Consider the following 13,138-nt stretch of genomic DNA (forward strand, 5'->3'; position numbering starts at 1 on the left):
TTTTTGGCCCCATCTCTCAATTGAGAAGATTCACTTTAAACAATGAAAACATTCTCGGATCTTCATCAAAATCAAACAAATTCGTCCTTGCAGGAAAAGAAAAAAATGGCCTTGCTCTGAGTCACAGTTAGCGAGGACAAGGTCCCTCAAGTTAGCTATAAATGAACAATGCTGTTCTTCGTCTACATCGTTGACATCTCTTTATCAATGGAGAATCAAACGTTGTTTGCATCCAAAATGGACATCTGGTCATCCACATGGAGCAGCACTTTTAATGCAGGTAAAACTGTCACTATCACTTTATCCCTCTGGAAGGACTGGTAGGCCAATCCTCCAGTTTATCCCTGTGGTCAACCACTGGGAGAGATGGAGTCTCTGGAACTTGGTCCTCACCAAGGCCCCTGGGTTCAAGATGTCCAAAGGACCGAGTCTTTGGTCAGACATCCTGAGCGTATCTCGTGTACAAATGCCTTTATCCGAAATTTAATGGAATAAGGATCTCGCTGTGGACTGGTGCTGTCGCTTCCCATTTTCCTCTTCCTTGACACTGGAGCCTAAGGCCCATCATGTCAATGGCATTTTGTGACAGAACGCTGGGCTCTGCTTTATGTTCACAGAAAATAGATTCCTGCCGTCCTATCTCACCATCCGACCTATGCCCCCACCACAGGTCACAACGCATCATTCCAGAAAACCTCGTTACCGTCCCCAAGTAGAGCAGGAACACTCACCTCCATGTCGTGATGCCCCCCTTCTTTGCACAAGCGCAACAGTCTTCCCACTCTTCCTTCCAGATCCTAGAGTCGACCACCCACTGCGACCCAATGGTCTCCCCATTCATTAGCACCTCTCTTCTTCATGTATCCACATGTTCTTATCCAGCCGATTCCTCTCTGTTACTCCACTCTGCCATGAGCTTCGACAACCCAAATACATACATAAAGATTCCCACCTTCCTTGTTTTCACCATCACCAGGTGGTGGAAGCCTGGCATTGAATGCAGCCGCTGAACAGGCCGCAGAATCAGCCAGGCCACTGTATATCGTCTGAGGAAGCAAGCGTGGAAGCAAAGGCACGAGACGTCGACCCTCAATCGCCCACTCGGTCGCGTTGTTGGGTCCCGACATACTAGAAAAAAGGAAACACACAAGTACTCCACCACATCTCCGCACAATGCAAGTGCTGGAAAAAGAAAAGGGGGTGAGAAGAGGAAGGTGCGGTAGAAAATGGAATCGTGGCAGGTGGAAAGTTTCGGAATGTTAATCCAATAACAGCTGATAAAGTGATATTAAACGATTGCGAATAACATCGAGGACAAAGCTTTAATCACGTGACACACAAGGTACCACTTGTCCAAAACACGGTGGAATGTCAAAATCACAGCATGTTGTGGGTTAACCAAACCAAATGGTCCCTAATGATGACTATGCACGATGAAGTACTAGCTGGGCTTGTCATTCTAAACGTCTTGAATATTTAATAACACCGGTAGAGCCAAACCATGGCGAAGAAAAACAAATCGGATAAGATGGCGGCAATCAACCTTCTTCAAGTGACTCAAGATTTCTACCAATGAGCGCGCCTTTCACAAGAGCCCAGCGATCCCAACTCTGATCTAGAGCGCTGTGGCACTACAAATAAACGATCCACTTACTGATGGGATATGGTCGAGAGGCGTTCATCGTTAACCGCACGTCGCACTTCCGCACGGTGACGATCCGTGCTGATGCTGCCAAAAACAAGAGAAGAAGAAGAAAAAACAACAACCCAAATCACGTTCACTTACAGGTTTCACCGACTTTATATGTCTAAGTCCAGCCAAAAAGGCTTGCATGATGGCCTACCTAGAGGTATGCACACTCGCCTCTGAGCTGTGGAGCCTGGGTTTGAATCCTGACCGAGCAATAAACTGTCATCCCGGTGTTTCACGGGCAGGGCGATTCAGTGTGTGCCGTCCCTCGGATAGACGATAAACGGGCGTCCTGTCTGCCAGCATTAGTTGGTGGACGTTAAAGATCCCATGGTGCCCTTCCTGTAGAGTAAGCAAGCTATCACCAGCACCATATAAATAAAATATATAACCACCTTTAGAGGCCATTTTTCCCCGCAAAGCGGGGGTTGGCCTTTTTCGGGAACCGTGGTTGTTGTTGTTTTTCGGTCCCCTTTTTGAAGCAATGTTTTACGGCCGGATGCCCTTCCTGACGCCAACCCTTTTTGCCGCCTTTAACGACAAACAGGGAATTACCAGTGAACTGGTACTCAATTAGCCGACCTCGGAAGGATGACAGACTGAGTCAACCCCCCTGGCGTTAATTCAGCGATCGACTGGGATTCGAACCCAGGATCCTAGGATCCTAAGCCGGCACCCTAGCCGCTAGCCCAACACCAGGGTTCTATCACCAGCACCATGAAGAAATAAAAAAATTCCTGCCCTAACTATTGCTGGGAAGGCAATGGCAAACCACCCAATAAAACCCTTGCCAAGAAACTGGTTCGGCAGCACCGACATTTTGTAATCAGAGTATGGTCCGGTGCAATTCAGATCCGGTGCAATTCCGTGAGAAATTGCTGTTGTTGTTCTCCCATTCAATCAAATCCTATACTATCCAATCGCCGGCACTAATTATGAAAATTTAGAACTAGCTGATATATCCGTCAAGGATGGGTGAAGGAATGCAATGGCTGTGATAGGACGACAGAACTACAACAACAATTTAACCACACTCGGTGCTTTAATGGATCGAGCGTCCGCTCCGAGTCGGGGAGGTCGGTGGTTGGAACATCGGCCGAGTCATACCAAACAATTAAAAATGGTACATGCTACATCCTTGGTTAATGCTCAGGCCTCAGCACTTGAATAGGATCGAGCATGGACAAACAACCATTGGTTGGTAATAAAACTGCAGGCTTTGATGGGCCTAATGGGATCCTCATGTGTCAAAGTTCCTTTTAAGGGAACACACACACACACACACACACACACACACACACACACACACACACACACACACACACACACACACACACACACACACACACACACACACACACACACACACACACACACACACACACACACACACACACACACTTCATGCGCAGCTCACCTGAATATCTTGCCGAGTTCCCCCAAGAGATCCTTCTTGTCCTTGCTCAGATCTCCCTGGGCACGGAGAGCGCTCACCACGGCAGCGTACGCCTCCATCTCTGCAGGAACACGCAGGTGTCTCTCTTTCCATTGTACATGTTCCTGCCTGATGAAGTTTTGATGATACAGTCCCATCCGTACATGAAGAAACCAAATTGATTTTACAAGTTTCAGTAACACCCATCTTCGATTGACTTCAGCGATATGTTAAGGGGCGGAGCAAAGTGATCTATACACTTTCATGATTAGCTCTGTGTGTATATATATGTCGTGTGTGCGTGTGTGTCAGTGAGTTCAGACTCGGACCCAACGTTAACATAACTAGCAACGGTACCCGCCCTATGGGTGGGGCTCAAATTGGGAGGCCCAAATGAAAAGGCAAAATATCAGAAATTTCAGGCTTTTATTTTATTTTAAACGATTCATATAAACATCCGTTGAATCATATGACACGCAAATCATCAAAATCTAAATGGTACATGGCGCCCATTTTGAAAAAATATTGAATTCTGCAAAACGGAAGCGGCCGCTACACGTCTTTCTCAGTCGCACGTTTATGTGTGAAGAGTGCGCGCCGAATCTGTAACACGGAAGCAGCCACTACACCTGTTTCTCAGTCGCTTTGCACACGCTGCCATGTTACTTCGGAGCCGCACGTTTATATAGGAAGAGTTCGTCAGCAGTCGATCTACTCTCTCCTGGTACGTAGAATAAACAGTATTTGTAGAGTTTCAACAAAAGCCACATCACTGTTCATATCGGTAAATATTATTCCATCGTGTTTGGAAAAACTGGAAAATTGGAAAAACAATATAGCCTATTTTACTCCCAGGGGTCCCAGGAATACCCACCCAAAATATCCTTGCAATCGGCTGAGCCGTTTTTGCGGTACCTTCGAACGGACGGACGGACATTTGGTGAATTATAGTAAGATGCCACCAGAAAGCCTGCTTTGATATTGTGCCCCTAGGCGCATGAAGAACATTTCAACAAAGTATTGCACTTAGGCACATTTTCCAACATCTAATTCAACTCGATGTTGATTTTATGCCTAAAATATGGATCATATCAAAATTATCCACACCCGCTGTGAAGTGTGTGTTTTCTCACACCGCCTGTGTGAACGGTAGAAAGAGAGGGGGGGACACCAACTGTAGAGTTGAAGGACAAAATAAAAGGTAAGTTGGACCTGGAGGGAAAAGCGAGATTGAAGAGGATGTGGAAGTTGATTTCACGGGCAGGAAAAAGGAGGAACAAATGAGCGGAGCTGAGCAGTGATCCTGGTTTAAGGTAGTTTCAGAAGTGGTTGATGGTCTATCCCGTGAGCCCTGAAGAAACCTGGGGGGGACAAAGCATGGAAGGGCCAGAGGGTGCAAGACCAGAAAGGAGGCGGTAGAAGACAGAGAGACCACCGACCTGTCTGCGATGGCGAAGTGATTGGCCCATAGAGTCAACTTCAGCTCGGAAGATTCCAACGAGCTTGAAGGCCTTGATTTCCATGGCGTCAAGCTGAGCAAAATGTGATGCAGGGGAGACAACCCACAGGGGAGAGCAGTACTCCATCAAGCTGAGCAAGATGTGATGCAGGGGAGACAACCCACAGGGGAGAGCAGTACTCCATCAAGCTGAGCAAGATGTGATGCAGCAGAGCAAGCCCACAGGGGAGAGCAGTACTCCATCAAGCTGAGCAAGATGTGATGCAGGGGAGACAACCCACAAGGGAGAGCAGTACTCCATCAAGCTGAGCAAAATGTGATGCAGGGGAGACAACCCACAGGGGAGAGCAGTACTCCATCAAGCTGAGCAAAATGTGATGCAGGGGAGACAACCCACAAGGGAGAGCAGTACTCCATCAAGCTGAGCAAGATGTGATGCAGCAGAGCAAGCCCACAGGGGAGAGCAGTACTCCATCAAGCTGAGCAAGATGTGATGCAGGGGAGACAACCCACAAGGGAGAGCAGTACTCCATCAAGCTGAGCAAGATGTGATGCAGGGGAGACAACCCACAAGGGAGAGCAGTACTCCATCAAGCTGAGCAAGATGCGATACAGTGGAGACAACCCACAGGGGAGAGCAGTACTCCATCAATCTGAGCAAAATGTGATGCAGGGGAGACAACCCACAAGGGAGAGCAGTACTCCATCAAACTGAGCAAGATGATTGTGATGCAGGGGAGACAACCCACAAGGGAGAGCAGTACTCCATCAAGCTGAGCAAGATGCGATACAGTGGAGACAACCCACAGGGGAGAGCAGTACTCCATCAAGCTGAGCAAGATGTGATGCAGGGGAGACAACCCACAAGGGAGAGCAGTACTCCATCAAGCTGAGCAAGATGTGATGCAGGGGAGACAACCCACAGGGGAGAGCAGTACTCCATCAATCTGAGCAAAATGTGATGCAGCGGAGCAAGCCCACAGGGGAGAGCAGTACTCCATCAAGCTACGGATGTACGCCGTGTTGTTGGATACGAGTTCAGGTGCACCAAGGAAGGAGTATGTACGACAGTGGATGTCCAGTCGGTGGTTGGCTTTGCAGGCTAACTTTAAAATGTGTTTTGCCCAAGAAAGGTCAACGGTTGAGAGTGAGACCCAGGAGTTTGAGTTCATGAACTTCCTCAAGAGGTTCGTTAAGACAGTAGATGGGAGGCTTGCCAGACGATCCTTTCGGAGAGAGATAGCGAGAGTGTGGCTTTTGTCAGGATTGAAAGTCATATTCCAAGTGTTTGACCAGATTGTGTTTTTGTTCAAGGTCTGAAGAGGACGTTCACAGATAAATTAATTAATAATTATGATTAGACAGGTAAACTGTCATTTTCCATGAACCATTATCGAGGTATTTGTCACGACAATGTATGGATGTGGGAATTGATTGGGCGACTCATCAACCTCGCATGTTCCGAAGGAACAAGAAAAGCTATTGCAATGGTGCTGTGTGAGTGAGTGAGTGAGTGAGTCCAGACTGGTGCTCAGATCTACTGTGATCTAGATACCCTAGACAGGCTGTGCATCATTAAATGCTCTCCCTCGTCAGACCTGCAAACCAAAAGCTTCTGCCTTAAAAAGTGTATCTAAAAAATAATTATCTAATTATAAGTGTATCTAATTAACAATAATAATAAGTGTATCTAATAAATAATTATCTAATTATAAGTGTGTCTAATTAACAATAAGAATAAGTGTATCTAATAAATAATTATCAACTTATAAGTGTATCTAATTACCAATAATAATAAGTATATCTAATAAATAATTATCTAACTATAAGTGTATATAATTAACAATAATAATAAGTATCAAATAAATAATTATCGAATTATAAGTGTGTCTAATTAACAATAATAATAAGTGTATCTAAGAAATAATTATCGAATTATAAGTGTGTCTAATTAACAATAATAATAAGTGTATCTAATAAATAATTATCAACTTATAAGTGTGTCTAATTAACAATAATAATAAGTGTATCTAATAAATAATTATCTAATTATAAGTGTGTCTAATTAACAATAATAATAAGTGTATCTAATAAATAATTATCTAATTATAAGTGTATCTAATTAACAATAATAATAAGTGTATCTAATAAATAATTATCTAACTATAAGAGTATCTAATTAAGAATAACTATAAGTGTATGTAATTAACAATAATAATAAGTGTATCTAATAAATAATTATCTAACTATAAGTGTATCTAATTAAAAATAAGAATAAGTGTATCTAATAAATAATTATCTAACTACAAGTGTATCTAATTAACAATAACTCAGTGTAACTAATAAATAATTATCTAACTACAAGTGTATGTAATTAACAATAATAATGTGTATCAAATAAATAATTATCTAACTATAAGTATATCTAATTAACAATAATAATAAGTGTATCTAATAAATAATTATCTAACTGTAAGTGTATCTAATTAACAATAACAACAAGTGAATCTAATAAATAATTATCAAACTATAAGTGTATCGAATTAACAATAATAATAAGTGTATCTAATAAATAATTATCTAACTATAAGTGTATCTAATTAACAACAACAATAAGTGTATCTAATAAATAATTACCTAATTATAAGTGTATCTAATTAACAATAACAATAAGTGTATCGAATTAACAATAACAATAAGTGTATCTAATAAATAATTATCTAACAACAAGTGTATCTAAATAACAATAAGTGTATAAAATAAATAATTATACAACTACAAGTGTATCTAACAATAACAAGAAGTGTATCTAATAAATAATTATCTAACTACAAGTGTATCTAATTAACAATAACAATAAGTGTATCTAATAAATAATTATCTCATTATAAGTGTATCTAAATAACAATAAGTGTATCTAATAAATAATTATCTAACTGCAAGTGTATCTAACAATAACAATAAGTGTATCTAATAAATAATTATCTAATTATCAGTGTATCTAAATAACAATAAGTGTATCTAATAAATAATTATCTCATTATAAGTGTATCTAAATAACAATAAGTGTATCTAATAAATAATTATCTAACTGCAAGTGTATCTAACAATAACAATAAGTGTATCTAATAAATAATTATCTAATTATAAGTGTATCTAAATAACAATAAGTGTATCTAATAAATAATTTTCTAATTATAAGTGTATCTAATTAACAATAACAATAAGTATATCTAATAAATAATTATCTAACTACAAGTGTATCTAATTAACAATAACAATAAGTGTATCCAATATTACCCTGCGTTGTCTCGACAAACGAGGACATGGGCAGGGTCTACGAGCGGCAAATTTGATTGGTCGAGACGAGTCAAGATGCCGTTACATTTTGTCCAAGTACTACTAAACTAAAGGGTTCTGAAAGTTCCAAAAAGGCGATTTGTGTTCTGCAGTTCAGGTATGTTATTAAATTCACATTTAATAACACGCCCCGCCCCGCCAATAATTTACATTTAACCCGCCAGGGGCGGGTAGTTGGTTCGTGAAAGACTTAAGCGAGAAGGTTTTCCCTGACGACCCCACAGAATTACAAAATTACAAAATTACGAGGGGAGAAGATGCGTTGTCATGGAAATGCTCAACAACCAGGGCTATTTCCACAGGTAACGAGTCCAACCAATAAATCATTCCCGTTAAAATTTAGGCTCCGTGACATGACACGTATTTATACTAAACATACAAAATCATATGAAGAGTTAAAATATGAAAAATATCAAAATGAATGACGCATACACACAGGAAGAGCTCGCAGGTAACCAACTCGCAGGTAACATCGAGTGAGACCTCACAGGTAACATCGAGTTAGACCTCGCAGGTAACATCGAGTGAGACCTCGCAGGTAACATCGAGTGAGACCTCGCAGGTAACATCTAGTGAGACCTCGCAGGTAACATCGAGTGAGACATCGCAGGTAACATCGAGTGAGACCTCGCAGGTAACAAACTCGCAGATAACATGTATCGGGAGTTCACAGGTAATAAACTCGCAGGTAGCACCCAGTGAGAGCTCGTAGGTAACAACGCATCGAGAGCTAGCAGGTAACATGCAAAGAGAGGTCGCAGGTAACACGCAAAGAGAGGTCGCAGGTAACACGCAAAGAGAGGTCGCAGGTAACACGCAAAGAGAGGTCGCAGGTAACACGCAAAGAGAGGTCGCAGGTAACACGCAAAGAGAGGTCGCAGGTAACACGCAAAGAGAGGTCGCAGGTAACACGCAAAGAGAGGTCGCAGGTAACACGCAAAGAGAGGTCGCAGGTAACACGCAAAGAGAGGTCGCAGGTAACACGCAAAGAGAGGTCGCAGGTAACACGCAAAGAGAGGTCGCAGGTAACACGCAAAGAGAGGTCGCAGGTAACACGCAAAGAGAGGTCGCAGGTAACACGCAAAGAGAGGTCGCAGGTAACACGCAAAGAGAGGTCGCAGGTAACACGCAAAGAGAGGTCGCAGGTAACACGCAAAGAGAGGTCGCAGGTAACACGCAAAGAGAGGTCGCAGGTAACACGCAAAGAGAGGTCGCAGGTAACACGCAAAGAGAGGTCGCAGGTAACACGCAAAGAGGTCGCAGGTAACACGCAAAAAGAGGTCGCAGGTAACACGCAGTGAGAGCTTGCAGGTAACAACGCACCGAGAGCTTGCAGGTAACAACGCACCGAGAGCTTGCAGGTAACAACGCACCGAGAGCTTGCAGGTAACAACGCACCGAGAGCTTGCAGGTAACACGCACCGAGAGCTTGCAGGTAACAACGCACCGAGAGCTTGCAGGAAACAACGCACCGAGAGCGCGCAGGTAAAAACGCACCGAGAGCTTGCAGGTAACAACGCACCGAGAGCTTGCAGGTAACAACGCACCGAGAGCTTGCAGGTAACACGCAGTGAGAGGTCGCAGGTAACACGCAGCGAGAGCTTACAGGTAACAACGCACCGAGAGCTTGCAGGTAACAACGCACCGAGAGCTTGCAGGTAACAACGCACCGAGAGCTTACAGGTAAAAACGCACCGAGAGCTTGCAGGTAAAAACGCACCGAGAGCTTGCAGGTAACAACGCACCGAGAGCTTGCAGGTAACAACGCACCGAGAGCTCGCAGGTAACACGCAGTGAGAGCTTGCAGGTAACAACGCACCGAGAGCTTGCAGGTAACACGCAGTGAGAGCTTGCAGGTAACACGCAGTGAGAGGTCGCAGGTAACAACGCACTGAGAGCTTGCATGAAACAACGCACCGAGAGCTTGCAGGTAACAACGCACCAAGAGATTGCAGGTAACATGCAGTGAGAGCTTGCATGTAACAACGCACCGAGAGCTTGCAGGTAACACGCACCGAGAGCTTGCAGGTAACACGCACCGAGAGCTTGCAGGTAACAACGCACCGAGAGCTTGCAGGTAACAACGCACCGAGAGCTTGCAGGTAACAACGCACCGAGAGCTTGCAGGTAACAACGCACCGAGAGCTTGCAGGTAACAACGCACCGAGAGCTTGCAGGTAACACGCAGTGAGAACTTGCAGGTAACAACGCACCGAGAGCTTGCAGGTAACAACGCACCAAGAGCTTGCAGGTAACAACGCACCGAGAGCTTGCAGGTAACATGCAGTGAGAGGTCGCAGGTAACACGCAGCGAGAGCTTGCATGTAACAACGCACCGAGAGCTTGCAGGTAACAACGCACTGAGAGCTTGCAGGTAATAACGCACCGAGAGCTTGCAGGTAACACACAGTGAGAGGTCGCAGGTAACAACGCACTGAGAGCTTGCATGTAACAACGCACCGAGAGCTTGCAGGTAACAACGCACCGAGAGCTTGCAGGTAACACACAGTGAGAGCTTGCAGGTAACAATGCACCGAGAGCTTGCAGGTAACAACGCACTGAGAGCTTGCAGGTAACAACGCACCGAGAGCTTGCAGGTAACAACGCACCGAGAGCTTGCAGGTAACACGCAGTGAGAGCTTGCAGGTAACAACGCACCGAGAGCTTGCAGGTAACAACGCACCGAGAGCTTGCAGGTAACACGCAGCGAGAGCTTGCAGGTAACAACACACCGAGAGCTTGCAGGTAATAACGCACCGAGAGCTTGCAGGTAACACGCAGTGAGAGCTTGCAGGTAACACGCAGTGAGAGGTCGCAGGTAACAACGCACTGAGAGCTTGCAGGTAACAACGCACCGAGAGCTTGCAGGTAACAACGCACCGAGAGCTTGCAGGTAACACGCAGGGAGGGCTTGCAGGTAACAACGCACCGAGAGCTTGCAGGTAACACGCAGTGAGAGGTCGCAGGTAACAACGCACAGAGAGCTTGCAGGTAACAACGCACAGAGAGCTTGCAGGTAACAACGCACCGAGAGCTTGCAGGTTACAACGCACCGAGAGCTTGCAGGTAACAATGCACCGAGAGCTTGCAGGTAACAACGCACCGAGAGCTTGCAGGTAACAACGCACCGAGAGCTTGCAGGTAACAACGCACCGAGAGGTCGCAGGTAACACGCAGTGAGAGCTCGCCGGTAGTACAAAGGTAACCAACTCGCAGGTAGCACGCAGTGAGAGCTCGCCGGTAGTTCAAAGTTAACCAACTCGCAGGTAACACACAGTGAGAGCTCGCCGGTAGTACAAAGGTGACCAACTCGCAGGTAGCATGCAGTGAGAGCTCGCCGGTAGTACAAAGGTAACCAACTCGCAGGTAACACGCAGTGAGAGCTCGTCGGTAGTTCAAAGGTAACCAACTCACAGGTAACACGCAGTGAGAGCTCGCCGGTAGTACAAAGGTAACCAACTCGCAGGTAAGACGCAGTGAGAGCTCGCCGGTAGTTCAAAGGTAACCAACTCGCAGGTAACACGCAGTGAGAGCTCGCCGGTAGTACAAAGGTAACCAACTCGCAGGTAGCACGCAGTGAGAGCTCGCCGGTAGTACAAAGGTAACCAACTCGCAGGTAACATCGCACCGAGCGCTTGCAGGTAACAACGCACCGAGAGGTTGCAGGTAACACGCAGTGAGAGCTTGCAGGTAACAACGCACCGAGAGCTTGCAGGTAACAACGCACCGAGAGCTTGCAGGTAACAACGCACCGAGAGCTTGCAGGTAACAACGCACCGAGAGCTTGCAGGTAACACGCAGTGAGAGCTTGCAGGTAACAACGCATCGAGAGCTTGCAGGTAACAACGCACCGAGAGCTTGCAGGTAACACGCAGTGAGAGGTCGCAGGTAACACGCAGCGAGAGCTTGCATGTAACAACGCACCGAGAGCTTGCAGGTAACAACGCACTGAGAGCTTGCAGGTAACAACGCACCGAGAGCTTGCAGGTAACACGCAGTGAGAGCTTGCAGGTAACACGCAGTGAGAGGTCGCAGGTAACACGCAGCGAGAGCTTACAGGTAACAACGCACCGAGAGCTTGCAGGTAACAACGCACCGAGAGCTTGCAGGTAACAACGCACCGAGAGCTTGCAGGTAACACGCAGTGAGAGGTCGCAGGTAACACGCAGCGAGAGCTTACAGGTAACAACGCACCGAGAGCTTGCAGGTAACAACGCACCGAGAGCTTGCAGGTAACAACGCACCGAGAGCTTACAGGTAAAAACGCACCGAGAGCTTGCAGGTAAAAACGCACCGAGAGCTTGCAGGTAACAACGCACCAAGAGATTGCAGGTAACATGCAGTGAGAGCTTGCATGTAACAACGCACCGAGAGCTTGCAGGTAACACGCACCGAGAGCTTGCAGGTAACACGCACCGAGAGCTTGCAGGTAACAACGCACCGAGAGCTTGCAGGTAACAACGCACCGAGAGCTTGCAGGTAACAACGCACCGAGAGCTTGCAGGTAACAACGCACCGAGAGCTTGCAGGTAACAACGCACCGAGAGCTTGCAGGTAACACGCAGTGAGAGCTTGCAGGTAACAACGCACCAAGAGCTTGCAGGTAACAACGCACCAAGAGATTGCAGGTAACATGCAGTGAGAGCTTGCATGTAACAACGCACCGAGAGCTTGCATGTAACAACGCACCGAGAGCTTGCAGGTAACACGCACCGAGAGCTTGCAGGTAACACGCACCGAGAGCTTGCAGGTAACAACGCACCGAGAGCTTGCAGGTAACAACGCACCGAGAGCTTGCAGGTAACAACGCACCGAGAGCTTGCAGGTAACAACGCACCGAGAGCTTGCAGGTAACACGCAGTGAGAGCTTGCAGGTAACAACGCACCAAGAGCTTGCAGGTAACAACGCACCGAGAGCTTGCAGGTAACATGCAGTGAGAGGTCGCAGGTAACACGCAGCGAGAGCTTGCATGTAACAACGCACCGAGAGCTTGCAGGTAACAACGCACTGAGAGCTTGCAGGTAATAACGCACCGAGAGCTTGCAGGTAACACACAGTGAGAGGTCGCAGGTAACAACGCACTGAGAGCTTGCATGTAACAACGCACCGAGAGCTTGCAGGTAACAACGCACCGAGAGCTTGCAGGTAACACACAGTGAGAGCTTGCAGGTAACAACGCACCGAGAGCTTGCA

The 13,138-nt window shown here is 46.0% G+C and overlaps 2 protein-coding genes across 6 annotated transcripts in view; both read right to left on the reverse strand.

The window, feature by feature from the left end:
* Window positions 1-13,138, reverse strand: part of LOC144892275 (uncharacterized) — a 341,101-nt gene that overhangs the window by 283,166 nt on the left and 44,797 nt on the right. The gene's annotated exons all lie outside the window — the stretch shown is intronic.
* Window positions 1-13,138, reverse strand: part of EMSY (EMSY transcriptional repressor, BRCA2 interacting) — a 59,455-nt gene that overhangs the window by 38,215 nt on the left and 8,102 nt on the right. For all 5 annotated transcript variants that reach the window (XM_068117063.2, XM_078778080.1, XM_068117062.2 and 2 more), the window contains exons 2-4: window positions 3,108-3,207; window positions 1,655-1,729; window positions 953-1,128 (exon numbers count right to left, since the gene is read on the reverse strand). In XM_068117063.2, the coding sequence (XP_067973164.2) occupies window positions 953-1,128; window positions 1,655-1,729; window positions 3,108-3,207 (351 nt within the window). The remainder of the gene's footprint in view (window positions 1-952; window positions 1,129-1,654; window positions 1,730-3,107; window positions 3,208-13,138) is intronic.

Source organism: Myxine glutinosa, chromosome 5, assembly GCF_964187855.1.
Source record: "Myxine glutinosa chromosome 5, kmMyxGlut1.1, whole genome shotgun sequence".
NCBI classification, from domain to species: Eukaryota; Metazoa; Chordata; class Myxini; order Myxiniformes; family Myxinidae; genus Myxine; species Myxine glutinosa.